Source organism: Palaemon carinicauda, chromosome 28, assembly GCF_036898095.1.
Source record: "Palaemon carinicauda isolate YSFRI2023 chromosome 28, ASM3689809v2, whole genome shotgun sequence".
Taxonomy (NCBI): Eukaryota; Metazoa; Arthropoda; class Malacostraca; order Decapoda; family Palaemonidae; genus Palaemon; species Palaemon carinicauda.
Window position 1 is genome coordinate 56,167,009 of NC_090752.1, and position 22,105 is coordinate 56,189,113.

General features: G+C 48.3%; 1 protein-coding gene and 1 non-coding gene across 4 annotated transcripts in view; both read right to left on the reverse strand.

The window, feature by feature from the left end:
- sfl (N-deacetylase and N-sulfotransferase sfl) overlaps positions 1 to 22,105 on the reverse strand; it is a 158,908-nt gene that overhangs the window by 118,254 nt on the left and 18,549 nt on the right. For all 3 annotated transcript variants that reach the window (XR_011040262.1, XR_011040261.1, XM_068352020.1), the window contains exon 5: positions 3,542 to 3,727. Coding sequence is in view for 1 of the 3 variants with exons in the window: in XM_068352020.1 (XP_068208121.1) it covers positions 3,542 to 3,727 (186 nt within the window). In the remaining 2 variants the exon portion in view is untranslated. The remainder of the gene's footprint in view (positions 1 to 3,541; positions 3,728 to 22,105) is intronic.
- Positions 9,073 to 9,191, reverse strand: LOC137622141 (5S ribosomal RNA). The gene has a single exon (XR_011040376.1). It is a non-coding gene; the product is annotated as a 5S ribosomal RNA (ribosomal RNA).

A 22,105-nucleotide genomic window follows, 5' to 3' on the forward strand; every position in this document is an offset into this window, starting at 1 on the left:
AGGAGGTAGAAAGTCCCCCTAGAACCAAACTGGTCAATTCTTTTTCTTGCCAGGAATATGCCAGTCTCCCTGGTCATGTACAGGAGCAAGTGAGATGACTCAAGCAAGTTTTTATCAGCCCATCATATGGATGAGTAAGCTGATAGGGACTGGCCAGTACTTGGTTATATACCTGGTACTCGATCGATGAAGGATATATTTCTCCCTGAAGGGAAGTAGTGGTCTAGCAAGATGGCCAATGGTTAGGTTTCATTACACCATCCTCGCCCCCTAATAAAGAGGAAGGGAGAGAACTACTATTTATAGATCCAATCTAATTAGAATGGTGTTCAGAAATGTTGCTTAACAACATCGATGTCAGATCCAGCATGTTAAGGTAAAAATACTTCATCATCAAGTGAGGGGAGGGAGAAGCAGAAGAACCAATCTACGTTTTCTCCAGACTCGCATCAAACACGCTACCAAAGGTGAGATGCTTCCGGTTCCGTATGGGACCCGGGCTGACTATACAACTAATAAAGTCACCACCATAGGGCCAAGAACAAAAGTGTTGAAGGCTTTGTGGGAATACTCCCTAGAATAGAAGTCTGTGAAGGTTGTCCGGCTTTCCTAAACTCTTTCATCACCAGCCCAACAGCAACTTTCTTCAGAGTCTTGAAGTAGGATTAATAGACCTGCCTTTGGGCACAATTCGAACGAGTACCTCAAAGGTTGAACCATATGCTCTTTGATTATCTCACAAAGCCAGAAAGAGACTTCTCAGCACCTCATTCTTGGTTCTGCAAGTGCTAAAGAAGAGTTGCTGACACTAGAGCCTGAGACGTCAAGTCTTCTTCAGATAGCAGCGGAGCCCTCAAAGAACGCACCAGCATCTCCTCTTGATTTGACCACCTGACACTTCATGATGAGAGGGGAGAGAGAAGTTCTCGAACATGGACCATGTATCGGAAAGTTCTGAGTTTGGTCACAAATTTGAGAAACCAAACTAAGAGACCTTCCACTCTTCTGGGATAAATAAGAGAGTCCATGCAACTCTCCAATTCTCTTCACTAAAGCTAATGCTAACAAAATGACAGTCTTGAGAGTTAGAACTCTGACTGAAGATCTTCTCAAAGGTTCATACAGGGCATTGAGAACAGGGGTCACATCCCATTTCGGGGACCTGTGAACCCAGGGTGGGCAAGACTGCTCAAAACTCTTCACAAGCGTAGAAAATGCCTACGAGGAGAAGTTTTGCTCCTCAGTCGAAAGACAAGGATCAAGGCTGAGCAAAAGTCTTCTACAGTCTGTGAGATGATCAATCATCAAGTTTGCAATCTGGGCTAAAGGTGCTAACAGATCCAACTAATCAACCAGTAAGTCAACAATCTGGTCTAAAGATGCTAAGATATCGCAATATCATCCAGCTTGTCGCCATCTGAGAGCATCAATCACTTGCTGCCATCTGGGAGCAACAAAGTTCACCTGAGACCTGACTCACATGATCAACACTCAGTTCATTACCCAGCAAATCAGACTAAACTAGGGAAAGGCGTGAGGCTTCCATAAACTGGCCGATTGCTCTACGTAGTGAATCAACACCCAGAGCCCCATCTGCTTTGTCGACTTGCAAAGAGGTAGTGTGCCTCCTTGCTCGTTGACGCAACCTATTACAACAGCGTTGTTGCCCATCAACACTACTGCGTGTTTCCTCAAACATTCTTGGAATGCTTCTAACTCTCAAACATTGATGTAAATACACTTCTGCTGATCACATACTGAATGCAACAGGTTTCCCCAGGTGAAAGCCTCAACTCTCCTTCAATGCATCTGAGAATAATAGTATGACTAAGAGGCAGGAGTCGAGAAACTCCCCTGGTGAGGTTTCCTGCATTCAGCCACCCAGGTAGATTAACCCATAGCTCCTGTACCACTGGAACAGGATAAAACGAGGGATCTCTGGAGCTCAAAATAGTAATTCTCCAACACTAATGTAGGGCTCTCAGGTAGATATGCTAGTGAATCCCCTAAAAGAAGAGCTTCTCCAAAGAGGAAAGGTGACCTCGAAGACTTACCAAAATTGAGCAAGAAGTATCGTCTTGTCAAAGCGGCCCAGCTACTTCTCTGAGCTTGCTGATGTGATTGTCTGATGGGAAGATTAGCTGCTGCTGTGTCTCTCAGCTTCCCCAAACACAGTACAGTACTCCAACTTCTTTTTCCAATTTATCACGATCCCAGATCACGACAAAAGTCAGTATAATCACAAGATTTTTAACCAGTACATCGCTCCATTGTGGAAGACGCTGCAATATTTTCAAGAGGACTGATGAATGTATACATAGAAGTAAGTATTCTTTAGATCCCTTTAAAGAAGGAAGAAACCTTCTTTGATGATGGAACTCGGTACGGTTCATACCATTCTATATAGAACTTGACTACTGTACAAACTGGTTTCAGGGAGAAAAGTCTATGACCGGTCTCCAACCCTCAATTGACTACAGATTCCCTAGGATCCATCTCGAACATCTTTGAGTGCAATCTTCTCCAACATCCCTTCACCTTTGCAACAATACTATGGCTTTCAGTAATATTAAATGATAGATTCAAATGCAGTTGATCTGAGAGAAAGGAGCGGGCCAGTTGTCTAGAAAAGGCAGTAATTGACCGTTCCAAAGGGCACTCACTACCTAAGACTCGGCCCCATAATCATGTCAGGCATCCCCATATTCGTGGCAGTAGCAGAGAGGAACTCCCTCTTAAACATTGCCCTCTACCTTTTCTCTGCCTTCCTTACTGAGCTGGCGACGTTCTTCTTCACCAATCCCAAAGCGCACCTTAAGGTTTATTTGCAGACAGCCTAGAAAGAGCCAGGGCCCTTGAAGAAGACTTCGCGGTGAATCGGGGAGTCCTGCAAAGCACATTTCCACTCCTCCATCGCTGCCTACAAATGGTTCCTTGGCAAGAGTGCCGAGGACCTCCACACAGAAGTTCTGAAGCGCCACTGCTACCTCTAGACCCCCTAGTTTGAGAATCAGGATGCCAGAGCATCCATCTCCCTAGGTTGGCCCACTGCTCTGCAGCCTGGTGTGATCAAAAAGCATGTTCCTCATGTATTTCTCCCATGAGTAAGGAGTTGATAACCCCCATTGTCTTCACAAAATACATCACAGCGTCTGACTGCTTGTCAAGTTACGAGACTGCTTGGAGGGTGGTCAGGGTAGAAAATCTCCATGGCCATAAACTCAGAGGTAAAGATTTGCCATCAAGAGGTGCTATTATCTCAGTTTGAGCTAATAAAAAGAGTAGCATCCCACATCTAGAAGAAAACGTGCAAGGGGTACAACCGTATTTCTTGCAGTCGAAAACAAAAGTGAAGAGTATTTGACAGGAGAGTCACCAGGACTATTAGCATGCGCTCACCACCTGTTGTTAGCTATTCAGCTAAGGATTTCAATGGTTGTTACAGCTCTGCTGAAGATGATGCCCTATTTCAAAGGATGAAAGGTTTGTATACGCGTAGGAACGAATAAAAATGCAAACAACAAAAATGAGTTACACTTACCAAAATGACAGTGCATAACTTTTCCTGGGCATAATGAGTTATGCTTGGGTAAGCCCATTCCAAAGGTATGTAGGAATTGCTATCTGGTGTAAATACTGTCCAATCTGTTCCAGGTAAACTTCCCGTAACAGTCCCTCCAGCCCTTGTTAACCTGAGCACAGGATTTTCCCCGTTTAAGCTGGCATTCTGAAATTCACAGAATACATTTCTTTGAAAAACTTCAGACAATAAAAAATAAATGCACAAAGTCCTTATTTAACACCAAACATGATATTTAGAAAAAGATATTCTTAAAGTAATACAAGGCAAGTCACTCTACAATATGTTATGCTTCAGAAAAACAGATCGTAAATGAGTATCACATGTAGATCTCATTATCACATGGGTTTAAACTATTAATAAAAAAATAACAAATGACAAGAGATACTTAAGTGTTGATTGGCAATAAATAAATGCTTACTTAAGCTTTAAATGACAAAATATAAAACTAACTAAAAGAAAATATATTACATAATAATACTGTAGTTAAAAACTAGAGAGAGATTTGACATGAACAAAAAAAACCTCAGTTATATCTAACAAGTATAAAACTTAAGAGTAGTAGTTCACAATATTGTGTGTATATAACCAAAATAAATTTTTGAGAGATCAAAATAGTAGCACCTCTGAAAAATAAAGTTTTTTCTTCGTCAAACCTCCTTTCTTGAGGGATCATCAAAGAGTAATGAATGTTAGTTAAAGTGAAAATTAGGGAAGTCATTGCACAATATAATTCTTCGCCACCATTTAGCTCTACATAAATTATAATGAAGCAAAACTAAAATCTATTAAAAATCAAACAAGCAAAATTAATTAAGAGAAAAATGACATGAAATAAAATGGAAAAGAGAAAATTAATGAAAAAAAAGGTTGTGTAATATCCCAAGTCTTTCCCAACAGATGGACAAGTATTTATTTACAGCATATAATGCCATTTTGAAATTGAACAAAATTAACAAAAATCCCAAATTTCTAACATAATTAGTATTTTTCCTAACCATACAGACCCCGAGCACTTTTATAAGAGTATGTTTTCAGTGCAGCTGGAACTCGCCTGTTGAAATTATAAAAAGGTGTCAGCAGTTGCTGGTTGGTAAACCCCTGCCACTCACCAGTACACTGAGTAGCCAGTTGGACCTTCACCTCAGACTTGTGGGGTGGATGAGATGGGAAGTAAAATTAACGAACTCAGGTTTGTATATCAAGGAAAAATACAAGTTACTTTTTAACATTTGTGATTTCTTCTTACATGTATACAAATCTTCATCCTTTAATGGTAGACTTATCCTACGGAGGGAGAAAGTTCCTACAACAAAGCTGGCTGGCCTAAATTCCCGGGATGTCCCAGCATTTTGACCTGGGGGATACAGAAGTGTTGACTCCATCTCCCATCAAGTGAGAAAAGATTCTCATGTGATAGGATAGGTTTCTGTCTGGCAACAGACGGTCACTGATGACCCTCTTCCAATTCTAAAAGGATATGATGTCTGAATAGTGAGGTCAATTAAAAATTAATGGGGTTGTTTACATTTGTGTCCATCCTCCCCCTCGTAAGGAAAATGGGGGAGATACTTCTGTATCCATTCATATGAAAAATCTCTGCACAGAAGCTTACTTGCATCAACGTTCAATCATGAAAATAATAGCACGACTGCTGAACCCCAAAAGAGGAAAAAGAAAAAGGAAAAAGGGCCCAACATTCTTACCTCTCATCCTAGACTTATACATCTACTATTTTAGATGAGATGCTTCTTGTCTTATGAAGAAGTTAGGTCTGCTACACAACCAGCTAAGTATCTACCACAAGTCCCAGTGACAAAGTATTCATGAAGGTTGTCTGGCGATTCCAGACTCCAACCTTCGACACTTGACTCAAAGACAGATTCCTCTTGAAGGCTAGTATCGAACCAATCCCTCTGACTTGTGAGCGCGAACTCAAGGGGGTTATTCCGGATCCTCAGCCGTAGGATGTGATATTTTATGAGATCTTCTTGAGTCTACCTGTATGAACAAATAGGTTTGCTAATTTGTCTGATGGGCTGCATCCACTTGAAAGGGGAAGATGAATGAAAGAAAGAGCAAGCCATTCCTAACATTCATCCCCGACTTAATCCCAGGTAACCTCTGCTCTCCACCATCTGCTATTTGTCCATCAAGGAGTCTGAGTGTTTAAACCGCTTGTTGTACAGCCTCCACAGGGCCAATGGAGAACATCTCCATGTTCCTGTGGCTCACGTCTTGAAGATAGTGGGTGGTGAAGGTCATTTGACGCTTCCACACACCCGCTTGAAGGACCTGCGTCACCGAGTAGTTTTTCTTGAACGCTAGAGACACACTTTTGCCCCTAACGTCATGAGTTCTGGGTTATCTCATGTGTGGAGAAGCATCAAGATTCAACGCTCAATCTATGACTTTGCGAATCCATGCATAGATCATGTTTTTGGTGACCCTCCTCTTGACCTTTCCCGTACTGACAAAGAGAGCAGCTACTAGGGGTCAAGCTCCTGCGGTACTCTTGAGGTAGTACCTCAAACTCATCACTGGACAAAGTAGCAGTTGATCTGGATTATTGGTTACATTACAATGACTCCCAATCCAGAAGGGCCTGTATATGACAAATTCGGAGATAATTTGTATTTTTCCTAACCATACAAACCTTAGCTATTTACACTGGGTATTACTTTCGGCGTAGCTGAAATGACGAGCCATTAGATTTTAACGAGTGTTTCCTACCCCGCGCTAGTTAGCAGGGGTAGGGTGAGGGGTAGCTTGCTACCCCTCCCTCCCTTACACACCGGTGAAATGTCTCACTTCACTTAGAGGTAGGACTTGACTTGGGGGACAGGGCTGGCGGGCAAATATGTGTACAGTAAATAGCTAAGGTTTGTATGATTAGGAAAAATACAAATTATCTCCGAATTTGTCATTTGTTCCGTAACCGAAATACAAACCACGCTATTTACATTGGGTGACTTACCCCTTAGGAAGGGTGGAAAGTCCCTAGCCATACTGGCTTTAGCTTTACCCGGGGACTCAGAATCCGAGTGAGTCGCACTCGAGAAAAGGAGTCCCTGCACCTCACAAGTTCCTTGCTCCGCAAGGAAACGTGTGGCCTACATAAGCTTGTGTGTGAAGAAAGTGTGACCCGTCCTAGGCAGTTGAACTGGAGTTCCAGAAGGAACTCTGGGTTAGGACGTTCCCAATACCACCTAGTCAGGGTATGGGAGACGCGACAGTATTGACTCAATACTCGGAACACAAGGAAGCATGGTTTACCTGCAGAGGTCTGAGGTCAGCTATGCAGAGACCAGGATGCTGCTTCCCCAGTAGAGGGGACGATGAAGAAAGATGTAAGGGCCAGACATACTTCTTTCGTTCATGCAGACTAAAACCTGATAACAATGCCCTCAACCTTCTGCTACCTGTCCAAAAAGGAGCCTGAGGTTAGACCAGCTGTTGTGTAGCCACCACAGAGCGATAGAAACGTATCGATACTCCTGTGGGTCACGTCCTGCAGGAAGCGGGCTGCGAAGGTCATTAGACGCTTCCAGACTCCAGCTTGTAGCACCTGCGTCACAGAGTAGTTCTACTCGAAGGCGAGGGACGTTGCGATGTATCCGACATCGTGCTGTAGGGCGACGTGACGGGGGAGGGTCTGGATTCAGGTCGAGATGAATGTCCTTGAGTCCGAGCTGAAGAGGTATACTGGTGACTCTCCCGTGTCCTCCCTGTGCTCCCAAACCGGCTGCACGTGAGGACAAACTGCAGCTGTTCTCAAAGATAACCCCTCGATTCCTTTACTGGCAAGAAGGAGAAGGTTTGGGTCATCTGATACAGAACGGAGACTCGAAATCTTGAAGGAGTTAAACCGAAGGTCCGGGACTCCAAGATTCTGAATCTAGAAAACAACTCAGGAGCGAACCTGAATGTTGCCTTCCCCTATTCTCTTGAAAGGGCGGAGTCGTACGAGACCATGAAGATTGCTTACACACTGGCCGAGGCCAGAGTGAGCAGGAGCACCGTCCCCCAAGACGGAATACGATCAGAGGCCTAACGAAATGGTTCTTGAGAAGATCTCTTAAGGGACTAAAGAGTCCGAACCATGCTCCATGGAGGAGGTCTCACTCCGACTGGGGGCAGGGACGTTTGCAGCTTCGCATGAGCGAAGAAAGGTCCAGCAGGAAGGAAAAAGTCTATTCCTTTCAGCCTGAAGGCCAGGGAAAGGCTGAGCGATAGGCTTCACTGCCGAGAGCGGAAAAGAGTTTCCTTCCGCCGAAAAGCAATAACTGCGTTATTGCTGGAGAAGAGGCCTCAAGGGAAGAGGTATTTCTCCCACGACACCAACCACAGAAGACTCTCCACTTCGCCTGGTAGACCCCTGCGGATGACTATCGCAGGTGACGTGACCTCCGCTCCGCGACTGTAGCGGGTTGTCTCTTCTTGAGGAGGCGGCGTAGTGTCTCGAGGCGTGAAGCCGAAGCGATGCAACGGCTCGTGAAAGATGTTGTAGTGTGGTTGTTTGAGTAGCCTGTGCCGTGGAAGAAGCTCTCCCAGGAGTTCCGTCAGGGGAAGCAGAGGGTCCGGAAACCGTTCTGCGTATAGTTACAGCGGAGCTCTCAAGGCCATCGAAAGGTTGACAGACAACTTGGTCTCGTTGAGACCCATTCTCAACAGACAACAATGGTGGGAAGACGCAGGCGTCGATGTTGTCCCACCGTCACCGGAAAGCATCTTGCCAAAGAGTCTTGGGGTCTGAGACTGAGGGGAAGAACGGCGGAAGCTTGAAGTTCCAGGCTGACGCGATCAGGTCCCCCAGGCCAGGACTTGCTGGTTACTATAGGCCAAAGACCCCCAGGTACTCTCTATCTGCGAAGCTCTGCTCAGATAGTCAGAGATAGTGGTATCGAGAGGACCTCGGATCATCTCAGTATCACTACTGTAAGATGCGACGCTATGAAAATGCATCCCCTGCTGGTTGGAATACGCCAGTACCATGAAGTCGTCGCGCACAGAGCGACTCGGCAGGAACTGCAGGATATGTAGAGGGGCCAGACTACGGCCCCTAAGCCTGCCTGAATGATGGGGAGGTACCCTTCAGGTCATGACCATAGGCCTGAACCGGAACATGCCCCCCCCCCCCCCCCTTTTCTTTGACGAGTCCGAGAACAGCATCAAAATGTGGAGAAAGGACGAGAATATCCACTCCCATCATGAGGTTCCATAGGTCAACCCCCATTGCAGGTCTAAACGTTCCGCTGGTCCCATAGGGGCCAGAAAGTCCGGTTAATCGTTGTTTTGATACCACCGGAACTTGGGCCGCCTCACAGGGAACTTATCCTGAGGCGACCATTCGGGACTTTAGACGGGTCAATGAGGAAAAGAGACCCAGGAAACGTTCCAAGGTAGGGCTGAAAGCTCTGCTTGACCGAGAACAGGTACTGCGACTCTCCTCAGCCTTGCCACAGTCAACTGAAGGGAAGGCTCGGAGAAGGAGGCAACAGCATCTGGTGTTCCCAGGCGGTCACCCATCCAAGTACTGACCAGACCCAACGTTGCTTAACTTCGCTGATCGGACGAGAAGCGGTGTTTTCAACGTGGTATGGCTGTTGACTCAATATCATGGCTAGATACTCCAGATGTTGAGGCAGAAGTAGAGAAGGCTCCTAGCAAATTACCATGATCCCACACTCTTGGTAAAGACCCGGAAGCTTGTCCCTGTGCCGAAGAAGGTCAAACCCAAGCCTACCGGAGTTGACCAGACCTCCAAAAAGCGAAGGAGGCGGAAGCCTGTTCCTGAGCGGCCATGAGGGAGAGTTTTCTGGGGGGAAAAAAACCTGCGATGCCGAGGCGGGATCGCCACACCGCATCTTAAGCAGGAACACCTGTAGTCTAGGCTGAATTCCAAGAGCTTCCTGGAAGATGGATGGAATGGAACCTGGTAGTACTCGTCCTCCCGATCCAGGGCCCAAGGAGTCCTGCAGCCTCGTTACCAGTCTGATCGACTCTGCTGTTCCATGCTGGATGAAATTTGTTCGACAAACTTGATCAGAGCTGAGAGGTCGACGACGGAACTCCCGTCTCAGATGCTTTCCCAGAAGAAAGGATCGACTGAAGAAGCCGGGGGGGGGAGCCGTCGACGACCCTATGGAGGACCTTCTCCTAAGGCATGGGTCCTTCTGCCCAACTTGCAAACCTCTTGCCGACCCCATGGCATAGAAGCTCAGCGACACTGGATTCGCTGACAGTGACGGAGAGATGGTAAGAGCGAGGCGCGATATCCTTGGCTGATCACGGAGACCGTGCAGGAATCGGCATCGGGAAGCTGTTATCCGGACGAATAACCTTAGGCATCCCCCCAGCGTGAGACCTGCAAGGGGGGTTGCCAATCCTAGAGTTTGTGAACTCTGTCGCTCCCTTTAGGATTATGCCTCCCCGGGAGAGCCTCCCGTGCTACCTGTCCCTGACAGGAGGGGACTGCTATTGTACACCTTGTCTTAGCTGCCGTAGCCGGTCCGATAACTTAGGCTGACGAGGCTGAATGAAGAGGCGCTGGAGGCCTGCAGGGTCTGAAAGAAAGCGCCTTGGAGGAGTGAAAACGGAAGTCGACTTCCTCCGCACAAGAGCTGTCCATGTCTCTGTCCTTGGGCTCAAACAAGCTCTTCCCAAGGATGGAAGAGTGTCTGAGCTTGTCGACTTCCACGGATGAGATACCCGAGAGGAAGCCCTTGGTCACTGCGTCTAGATGCTCCAACATCGAGTTTGCCCGCAAGTTCGAAACTTGGCGACGAAACGCCAAGGTGCTTGAGCCCGAGAGGAAGAAAGTACCCATGATCTTCCTGGAGCTTCCTTGTACAAAACCTCGGGTCGCAACCGAGGAGGAAAAGGACCTGGTAAGCCCCTTCCACGAGATGGAGAAATCTCGAACGGAAAGCTCCCTGGCAAGACCCTTCCAGGGAATGACGAGGAAGGGCTAACCCAGGTTCTGGAAAGAAGAATGTTGCTCAGACCTCCCTGAAGATTCTTCCTACTCTTGCATGTGCCATGCTCTGCGTTTACGGGTTGAAGACCGTGTTCTGGAAATACGCTCCAGAAGACTGGCCAGGCTGGCCGTGTTGCGAAACCATGACGGGAATCGCGGTCGCAATCGCCCTGGCGCTCGCGCGATGGTAAATCAATGGTTCGCGCGTGGCTGAACGTGGAAGCGCCCGTGCGCGGGCACGCAGGAGCGCAGACGAAAGTGCGCGAGGGAGCGCAGAAGGAGGGCGAGAGTGGTAGGAAGGGCGAGAGCTGGTGGTCGGAATCCGAAAGTTTACAGGTGAGCGATGACCCGTAGGCAAGCAATGACTACTGCAGGAATCGAGCCGGCGCTCGCGCGATGGAACACCGTCGGTTCGCGTGACGGAACACCGTCGGTTCGCGCGACGGGACACCGTTGGTTTGCGCGATGGAATACCGTTGGTTCATGCGCGGGCGAACATTGGAGCGCATGTGCACGGGCGCGCGGGCACGTGGGCGTGTGGCCGCGCAGGCACGTGGGCGCGCGGGCGAGCGCAGGCGGTCAGGAGACCGATAGCGCGTAGGCGGGCGATGGCGCGTTGACGAGCGATGGCGCATCTTGGCGAGTGAAGGCGCGTTGGCAAGCGATGGCGCGTCGGCAAGCGATGGCGCGTTGGCAAGCGGTGGTGCGTTAACAAAACGCTAGCGGGCAGGCGAAGAATCGCGCGGGCGCGTAGGAGATCGCTGACGCGTAAGAGACTAGGGATGGATAGCGCGCATCGCGCTAAACAGAAGGCGCGCAGGTGCATCAGGAAGGTGAGCGCTGATGCGAGCTGTCAATCAGGCGATCATGGACGGTCAGAAAAACCGTTGGCGCCCATTGGTGCGTGGCAGGAAAGGGCGCGAAGATGTGCGCTGGCGATTGAAGAAAGCTGGCGCACAGATGGACAGAAGTAAAGGTGAGCGCTGGCGAGCAGGAGGAAGATCTACGGCAAGACTCAGCTACCGGAGATCGTCCACAGCAGGAGAGCGCTAGATCGCAACTGATGGTGTCCATGGGACCTGTAACGCGTGGAATATCGATTGCGATCGTTGACACGCAGGAGATCGCTGACGAGCAGGCGAACGTTGACGCGTCTGTGGTCGCTGGCGAGCTGGTGATCGCTGGCGAGCAGAAGGGCGACGCGTGGAATCCTGTGCGAACAGTAGCTTAGAAGCACACGTAGGCGACCACGAGTGTTGCTGCGCTAGAGCAGGCTGACGAGCCGAATCGCGAGGGCGAGGAGAAGAGTCCTTGTCCAAGACCTGAACCGAAGTTCTAGGTCACGCGGGCGAACGTGGGCGCGAATCAGGAACTGGAAGCGCAGGTTCGCTCTGACGGGCAGGAGATCTAGAGTGCTCTGGAGACCGATGGCAAGCAGGGCGCACAACAGGAACAGCAGCAGTGGGCGATGATCATCAGGAGAGCGCTGACGAACAGGAGAGCGCTGGCGAACAGGAGAGCGCTGGCGAACAGGAGAGCGCTAGCGATCAGGAGAACGCTGACGAGCAGTAGAGCGCCTGTGCGCTAACACTGCAGAAGGGCGTGCAGTGGAACCCTGACACGCAAGGGAAGACCCCCCGTGGGAGGCAACCCTTTGCCCCGAAAGGACCGTTCCCCGTCGGATGACGAGGTCAGACTGCTGTCCAGCTGCACTAGGGGCGGAAGGTCAGGAAGGCGTTGGAGATCGATCCCCGGAGAGATCTAAGGAGGTAGGAGCTGCAGGCTGCATACGGAGAAGATACAAAAAGGCGCCTCTTAGCACCCTTATAGGGAGACGGGAGGACCTTACGACGTAGCGGACGATGAGCCTTACGGCGAAGGCGGCCAACAGCAACAACAGCAGAAGAGTCCTCTGAAGAGGAGTCTCTATGAGTGAACTCCCTCGCGAACGAAAGAGGAACACTTCGTAGAAGAGACGGGTCAGCCAGTGACCTAAAAAGAGCAATCCTCCGAAGAGGGGCTCCTGCAGTTGCCCAGCCCCTTGAGCGTAACTGCAGGTGCGACCGCTCAGCACCAAGAGCATAGTCGCATGAAAAAAAGGCAAGAGGAGAACCCCCCAAAGGGGAAAACTCAAGCCTGGACAGGAAAACTTCCCTCGGAAGGAAAGTTACCCACCCAAGGAGGCGAGCCTCCCGAGTGTTCTAAAATGAACTGGAGAGCTGTCAATCGTCACGGGAGTACTTCCAAGAGAAGGAGACACGCCCCTGACGAAGAACTATAGGGGAGGCAGCAACAGCCGAATCCCCAGGCCTCAACAAGACAGCTCACTCCATTGTCACATTACAGAAACGAACTAGATCGGTAACTGTGAAAAATAAAAACAAAAATCATTAGTTAACATTCATTCCCCGGGAAGGCTCCGAAGAGGAATCCCGAGGGAAAAGAACACAAGAATTACACAACAGGCACGTGCCCTCACAACCACTTACACTCACAGAAGGAGAGCTGTAACCAACACAGAATTATAACAATTATAATTATGTAACTATGTAATTATGTAATTTAAAAATGAAAGAACACTAAATAAAGAACGAAAACCCAGAAAGGAATCATTCTACAAAAGCTGAAAATTCAACAAATACAATTAGATTCATAAACTAATTGAGACAAAACGTACGGCGTAGCAACCCCACCCTCACGGGAAGGAAGCTACTCAGACGTAGTAAAGTAACGTAGTAAAAGGGTGAACGACCTCAAAGAGAGAGAGAGAAAGACCGTAGTCAAACTCGATTGCGACCCATGAAATTACACCATGGTGGCCTAACTGCCGAGGGCTACACGGAGATATCGTACACTACACACACACAGCACAAACTCTGAAAAGGAAACTTACTGATTTCTATACTCAAATATATACATACTGTAAACACGAAAAAATGTTTACATATATATTGAGTAAAAGAAAAGTAAGTGATTAAGTAAAGACAAAACAAATTAAGGCTGCCAAGCGAGGACAAAGACAGGCACGTCTGTCCATTGTCCGAGCCAAAAGTGAAGTGAGACATTTCACCGGTGTGTGAGGGAGGGAGGGGTAGCAAGCTACCCCTCCCCCTACCCCTGCTAACTAGCGCGGGGTAGGAAACCCTCGTTAAAATCTAATGGCTCGTCATTTCAGCTACGCCGAAAGTAATACCCAATGTAAATAGCGTGGTTTGTATTTCGGTTACGGAACAACTAGGATTATAAATTTTGACAATAACCTCAGGGACAAAGCCAATCATTACCTCTCCCCATCCCCTTCAATAGGAGACTTCGTAGGAAAGACCATGGTGTTCGCCAACTCTCTTAGCCAAAGCCAATATTAGCAGGAAAACCGTCTGCAGTCAGGTGAAGATCTGAAGCCTGGTGTAATGGTTCATACAAGGCATCCTTCAGAGAGCGAAGGATGCGAACCATGTTCCATGGAGGTGATCTAACTTCCGATCGAGGACAGGTAAGCTCAAAACTCCGTATGAGGAGATATAACTCCAACGAGGAGGAAACATTAACTCCTTTCAGCTTAAAGGCCAGGCTCAAGGCCGAGCGGTAGCCTTTCACCACCGAGACCGAGAGGAGTTTTTCCTCCTGAAAATACGCAAGGAACTCCGCTATTGTTATAATAGCACAGAAGACAGTCTACTTAGCCCGGTATATGGCAGCTAAAGATTTCCAGAGGTATCCAGACATCCTCCTTGCAACTTGTTGCGAAAAGCCTCTCTGAGTGAGAAGATGCTGGATAGTCTTCAGACGTGAAGACGTAGGGATCTTAGAAGATGTTCACATGTGGTTGTCTGAGCAGGTCGTGCTGTGGAAGGAGTTAACTTGGGACTTCCATCAGCGGCTGAAGAAGGTCCGGGACCCATTCATCATGAAGCCTTAGCGGAGCTATGATGGTCATGCTAGATTCGAGGATGATCTTACCTTGTTGAGCACCCTTCTCATCAGGCTGAACTGGGTAAAGGTATAAACATCGATGTTGTCCCACCGTTGTTAGAATGCATCCTGCCAAATGTCCTGGGGATCTGGGACTCGTGAACAGTAGAGCGGGAGCCGGTTGTTCAGGGACACTGCATACAGTTTCACTGTCGGGGAACCCCACAATGTCAGGACTTTGTTGGCTATTAGATGATTAAAAGACCACTCGGAGCCCACTATCCGAGTCACTCTGCTCAGATTGTCGGCAATCACATTCCTTTTGCCTGGAATAAACCAAGCTGATGGGAACACCGACTTGTCTTCTGCCCATCTTAGCTTCACTACTAGACGGAAAAGGTGCTGTGAAAAGGTACCGCCTTGTTTGTTTGCGTAAGCTACTACCGTGGTGCTGTCACTCAACACCACCGAGCGACCAGCCAGGAACTGATGGAACTGTTGTAGGGATGGGAAGGCTGCCCTCATCTCTCAAGATATTTATGTGCTGGTACCTTTCTGACTTTGACCAGAGCCCGGACGCCGTGTGGTGCAGCAAGTGGGGCCCCGACCACTCTTTTGACGCATCTATAAAGAGCATCAATTCTCGGGGAAGGACAAGAAGATCGACCCCTTGGCGGAAATTCTGTCACCTAATATCTCAGGTCTGTCTTCCACTCGGTTCCCATAAGGACCAGTGCATCCAGAGAGTCCTTGTGCTGAGCCCACCTGGATTATAGCTGCCACTGAAGTAATCCGATTCGTAGGCGGCCATCACGGACTAGACAAACCAGGGACAATAGGTGACATATGAGATGTAACCACTGCTGGGCTGGGAGTCGGTTTTGTTGTTGAAGAAACGGACTTGCCCCCTTCTTCAGCCTCTGGATCCAGTCGTATGAAGAGAAGACTTTCGGCAGGCTGGTGTCGATGATCATGCCTAGGTATTCCAGTCTCTGTGATGGAAGTAGGGATAACTACGAGATTTACCACAACCCCCAGATTGCGGCAAAACTCGAGGAGTATGTCTCGGTGTTGAAGAAGGATCACCTCCAAGCCAGTTGTCCAGGTACCTTAGGAGACAGACGATGATCCTGTGAGCCGAGGTTGACACTTGGGTAAAAACTCTCGTGAAAACCTGAGGTGCTGTTGACAGACTGAAGCACAACACCTTGATCTGGTACTGCCTGTTGTCGTGGATGATCCTTAGATACTTCCTTGATGACAGGTGTACTGGGATCTGGAAGTATGTGTTCGTGAGGTCCAATGTGCACATGTAGTACTGCTGAATGGAGTTTGTTAAAGAAACTTGTTCAGAGCTGAGAGGTCGGTGACATGTCTCCAGCCTCCAGATGCCTTTTTCACAAGAAAGAGTCAACTGAAGAAGGCTGGGGACTCGTCAAGGACCTCTTGGAGAGCCCCCTTCTCCAGCATCGTCTGGACTTTGGTTCTGAAGGCCAGCTCTATCATGGATCCCTTCATGTAGGAGCTTGATGGAACTGGACTCTTTGAGTCACTGGAGGGACACACTGCATGAAAGGGACACGATACCCTGAATGCATAACAAGAGACCATCCAGGGCTTGGCCCCATGTTGCAGCCATCTCTGCCACTGGCATTTCAGGCATCCAGCCACTGGTGGACAAATGGGAGAGTTGCCCTCCCTAGCAGGAGTGGCCTCAACCACTACCTCTTCCTCTTTTGCCTCCTCGGTTGGTTCTACTTTAATTCTGCTACTCCCAGGCCAGAAAGGGCTTCTTGGACAAACCTTTCGATGAGCCTGCACTCTTGGTGATTGTCTGTGGCCTAGACGTCTGTGGTTTCCTCGATGGAGGAGCTGCTCCGAAAGACCTAGATGTCATAGCCTTATGAAGGAGAGAATCTTAGCTAGACTTTCTTCAACAATCAGCCGCCCTTTCGACGTTGTCCAAACTGAAGAGGGAGGGATCCTCCAAAGTCGAGTTCCGAAGTCTAGTCACCTCTGACTTCGGAACACATCAATGATATAGTACTTCTCGATTACCGAGTCCCGTCGCATGAGAATCAGGTTCGCCCATACGTTGACCACCTGATGGGCGAGGAACTCAACAGTTCTGGTTCCCGATAAAAGAAACGTTGCCATCAACTTTCTGGTGCACTCTTGTGACCAATCTTCAGTTCTAATAAGATGACCTACTGACCATAACCATAGCTCGAGCCACGAAAGTGCCGACAAGGCAAACTTCGCGACTTTCTCCATGTTAAGGGCATCAGCGGCAGAGAAGGTGACTAGGAAACTTGAGAGTCTGTTACAGGAAACCCACTTGTCCGGGCTTCGATGGCTGGATCTAACGGGAGAGCTAAGAGGGTTTTGTTGAACACCTCGTAGTATCTCCTTTGTTGGATGAAAGGAGGAGGGAGAAGCTTTGAGGAGGAGCCAGCGTGGAGAGTTTAAAGTGCTAGCAATCTGAGCAAAGGCCTTCTTCCTGGCTCCTCTTACCCCATTCGACCAGGGCAAAGCAGAGCTGGCCTTGGGAGGTCTCTGGGTGCTGTAGAGATGGTTCAAGACTTGTCCTTGCCTTCTTATGGAGCTACGGAGTGGTCGTAAGCCGTTGATGACTCCCATGCAGACCAGCACCTGCCAAAAAGCATGTTCAGACTCTTTTGTTCGGCTTAAAAGAGTATCTAGGACTTGCTGCCCTGGAAAAGTAGTCGTCATCTGCAGAGTCCTAGTCGTCATCCACCCACAAGCTCTCATCCACATGAGCCCAGGGTGGGTCGCAGTCGTTGTCATGCTTAGATGACGCCCTCAATGTCATGGGAGCCTCCCTTGCTGAGGATGAACAACTCTGAGTCCTCTCCTGGGCCTGAAAAGAGGATCTTGCAGCGCTGTTCTTCAGAATGATCTTTGTACCCTTACTCCCCCTTGAAGGAGGAAGGAACTCTGTTATCAGATAAAGGCCTTGGGTCTTCACTGTGCCTGGAGGAATCGGGGGCATCCTTCAGGGAAGGAATGAGCTAAGGCTGGTCTGCCACTGCCGATATAACCCGTTGTCCTGGCAAGATGACCTCAATGGGAGACAGGCGATAAGATGATGTCAAAGAGATCTCCAGTGGAGATCTGAAACCCCAGTTTGTAAAGGAGTGAAGGTTGTCTCCTTGGAAGGGTCGCGTTCTTCTGCCTTCTCCATAGTAGAGTTGGGAAAAGTCTTGTTGATCGGCTTCTGCGGCACCATAGGAGCTACGGATCTTGGATCCGATAGGTGAAACGTCATTAAGGGCTGATGTTCCTTGGATGTAGCTGGAACAGCAGACCTGCATCTCGGATCATACAGAGGAGTAGAGGTCTTTGAAGAGATCAATGTTTCCAACGGGATCCAGGGAGTACTCTTAGATGCTGCTGACACCTGCTTACCTGAGGGTGCAGCGAGCTAGATACCACTAAGCTCACTGCTCTCACCAATGCATAGGACCAGGGGATATCATTCTAAAAGCATGGAACTATAGACGACATCTCGCCTCCAAGGAGACTGTGGCCTCGGCATCTAAAAGGGAGAGAGGTGTCTCTTACCTGGTCATAAGGGAACTGGCATGGCCTTTCACTCTGGCTTGCAAGAGTGAGTCGGAGAACGTAAAGGTCTCGGCGAATGCTCAATTGATCTTATGTTGCATTCTTTAGTGAAGCTGTGGAAGAGGGAAGGGCTCTTCTGGATGATCACGTGCTGCTGGAATATCGCGTGGTACCTGGGGATCTCGCTTTACTGGGTGGCTGTGCAATGATGGGTGTTTGCGAGCTACTGCGTCACTGCGTGCTACTGGATGCTCACAGGCCGATGAAGAAAAGCGAGTGGGAACTGGGTTGCAAAGTGATGCTGAAGATCTAGAAGAGGGAGTGTCGTGAACGCGAGCAGGTGGGCGATCACGCGCTGACAGAAAATCGCGATCAGGTAGCCTGGATCATGAAGAATCCCTAGAAGCATAGCGATGAAACGGCGAGGAGTCACACCCTGACGTGCACTCATGAGCAGGAAGTTGGTCTCGTTCTGGCAGGCAATAGTGAGCAGTAACTGGGTCGTGCATTGCCTGGGTACGTGCTGGAATCCACTGGCAAGCAGGAGACTGCTCGCTCGCTGAAGCATGGTGGCAAGCTGGGGCTGATTCACGCGCTGAATCCCTCCGAGACCTGGAATTCGGAGATCTCCCTGGATCTCAGCAGTCGTCTTGGGCGATCCTCGTGTTTACACTGCATGACGAGGGTGGAGAGCACTGGGTGGCGAGGCGCGGTCTGCATTCTGACAAAGAAGGCGCGATGGTCTGGATTCCCTGGGGGAAAATGGCAAGAACTCCTGGACTTGGCAACAGGAACAGAACGAGGCGAGGCTGGAGTATGTCAAACTCACATGGAGACAACATCTGAAGGTGAACGGTGCTATGAGGAGCTAGAGAAAGGCAGGAGCGATCCCGGACGCTGTCTCAAAGTCCCACATGGCAGAGCCCACTCCTGGGAGGATCTAACCCATGAACAGGAAGGGTGACCCCCTAGATTAACAGGAATATGCCTCAGACTTTGCCCCTCCCTCCTAAGGCTGAGCGTACACAGAACAAGGGGAAGCGCTGTCTTTGGCGGCAGACGAAGGTGGAGAATTCGGGTCTGGGAACACAGCGCTGGATACGGAAGCAAGGAACTCCTCTGGCTCGAAACCTTTGGAGCCCTTCGGAAAAGGATCCAGGTCCACCACCTCTGAGGGAGCAGGTGTGCACTTCCTCTCCACTCCCCACTGCAACAACTCGAAGAGACCTTCCTTGGGATGGAGGACTAGCGACACCAAGGGAAGGCCAGAAATGCAATAAATCATCGACATGAGAAACTCATTTGCACCTTTCAGGTCCAGGACACATCCACATGACGACTAGAAGAAGTACTCTAATAAGTTAGTATGGCAGCCACTGTTGATGGTGGAGAAAGACGAACGTCCACTCTTAACCGAGCCAAAAGCAAAAGGGAAGAGACAACACCGATACGTGTGAGCAGAGTAGCTGGTACTAATCCCCTACACCCTGCTAACTAGCGGTGGGGGGAGTTGCACCTCGCTAAAAGTCTTATGGCTCTTCTTTCAGCTTCACCAAAAGTATATTCCCTAATAAAGAGCCAAAGGATTTCTATTTAGTGTCAGAACAAAGTTAATTTAAAGAAACTTATAAAATCAAGCTTGCTTAACTATAGTCAAGCAAATAATCACAAAAACACTGGGAAAAAAGTAGTTAAAACCCAAGAACTTAAGTTAGTGGCAGACAGTCTGTTCTTCTTGACAGCTGAAATCAGAATGAAGCCCTACCACAAGCCAGTACCTACCAGCCACCTGTTTACACCTCGTTATAGAAGTTTAATTGCCGTATACTCCAGCTTCACTGATAATCTATCCTATTTAAAAGACAAAGGTTCATATTTGTGCCTGAACAAAGTAAGTTTAAAACATGATTGTACCTGTACTGTATTTCCATAGCTTACAGTACTGATCAGTACTAAGATATGTATGGTACAGTATTTCACAAAAGAAAACATCTTCACATTGACAAGGCAATTAACATGTGGTATGAAGGAGTATGTTTCAGAGAAAGATGAAAAAAAAAATAAGTCTTCACATGGCAGTCAAAGGGTTATCAGATAAAGATTTTGTGTAGGGGAAAGTTTCATCCCATAAACAATTAAACAGTTATTAATCGTCTGTATAACAACAGTTGCATGTATACAATAAAATATTTTGCAACCTTTAATAAAGTTAAAGGTTACCTTGCATAATACCTTCACTTGTAAGCACTATTCTAAAAGATGCATTGAATCTTGGTTCTTTCCTGAGCAAAATTTGTCAAAGTTAAAAATCTTTTCAAGTAACTTTCCTATTGAAAAGTATTCTACAACACTACATGAAAAATAGAACTATGTTTATGATCTCTTAACATGGAGACTGATAACAAAAATCTCCCAACAGAACTAAAATGAAATATTTATTTAAGAGTAGTTGAATACCTTTTGAAAAGTCACCAGTTTGATGGAGTCCCCTTCAATAACAAAATAATACTGTACTATCTTTAAAATTAAAATTTTAAGTAATTTTTATTTTTCCTAACATACTTACCGAGAACTACTTTCTTTAGGAGTTACTGGTAATCTCCTCACTACCGACCAGAGTTTTGCGTAGGTTACCCCCCACCCCGCTTTCTAAGGAGGCCTACCCCCGGCATTAAGGAATGTGCCCCGAGGGTAGGCTCAACGTAGGTCGCTGCCCGGCTGGGTCAGACTCATCATTAAGTTCTATTGGCTTAGCACAATGCTAGCAAGGGAAGAGAGGCACTCGGGGAAGGAAGGGAGGGCCATTACCCGAAAGTAGTTCTCGGTAAGTATGTTAGGAAAAATAAAAATTACTTAAAATTTTTGATTTGTTCCAACACGAATACTTACCTCGAACTACTTTCTTTAGGAGACTTACACTTTAGGAGGCGGGAGTGCTATTCTGACCCCCTGACCCGGGACGTGGAGGCCAAGAGGCCTAGGGATAACGGGACCTACTAGAAAGCGGATGCGAGGGTAACTACACAAAAATTCACGTTAGTGTCTAAGTACTCACCCTTTGAAAAAACTTCTTTTGACGTTCCTTCCAGGAGCGTAGTCGTGAAGAATGTGTTATCCTATGGTACCAGTCGATATTCCCCGAAGAGGCAAGTAAGCAACTGGGTAGGAGGTAGGAAACCGCACTTGTGCCTACCGGTTGCTAGTCTTGATCGCGCCTGGGGTTTTTACCGTTACACCGCTTGGAGGGCGGAGATGACTGTTCCAATGGAGAGCCCGTCTAAGGATTTTCTCGAGTAGTCCTTGAGGTAATGGGCAGTAAAGGTTGACTGGTTCGACCAAGTACCTGCTCGCAGGATTTGCCCCACTGCCATGTTTTTCTCAAAGGCTAAGGAGGTGCTCAGGCCCCTGATGTCATGAGGCCGGGGGGTGCCTGGCACTGCTATGCCATCTTCCTTGTAGGTTCTGGCGATAACTTGTCTCAACCAGAAGGAAATGATGTTTTTGGAAACTTGTTTCTTATTAATACCTGTGGAAACGAAGAGGCTCTTGATGCCTGGTCGGAGATGCGCTGTTCTTTCCAGGTATTTCCTAATTGTTTGCACAGGGCATAATTTTAAATCTTCTGCATTGCCTGTCTTAGGGTTGGCAGGAATTGAGAAACCCTCAAACTTTGGGTCCCAGACTGCTGGGTTCTGAGTCTTGGCCACAAAAGAAGGCATGAACTTGAAGGATACTTCTTTCCACCCTTTTGAATGAGAAACGTCGTATGATAGACCATGGATCTCTCCCACTCTCTTAGCGGACGCCAAGGCCAGCAAGAAGACGGCCTTGAGGGTGAGATCTCTGTCTACGATATCCTTCAAGGGTTCGAAGGGGGGACGACACAACATCTTCAGGACCTTGGCTAAGTCCCACTGGGGCACCCTACTCGCCTGTGGGGGGCAGGACTGCTCGAAACTCTTGACAAGCATCGCTATGTGTCTCGAGGACCCCAGGTCGATGCCCTTCAGGAGGAAGACTTGGCCTAAGGCGGCTCGAACTCCTTTTAT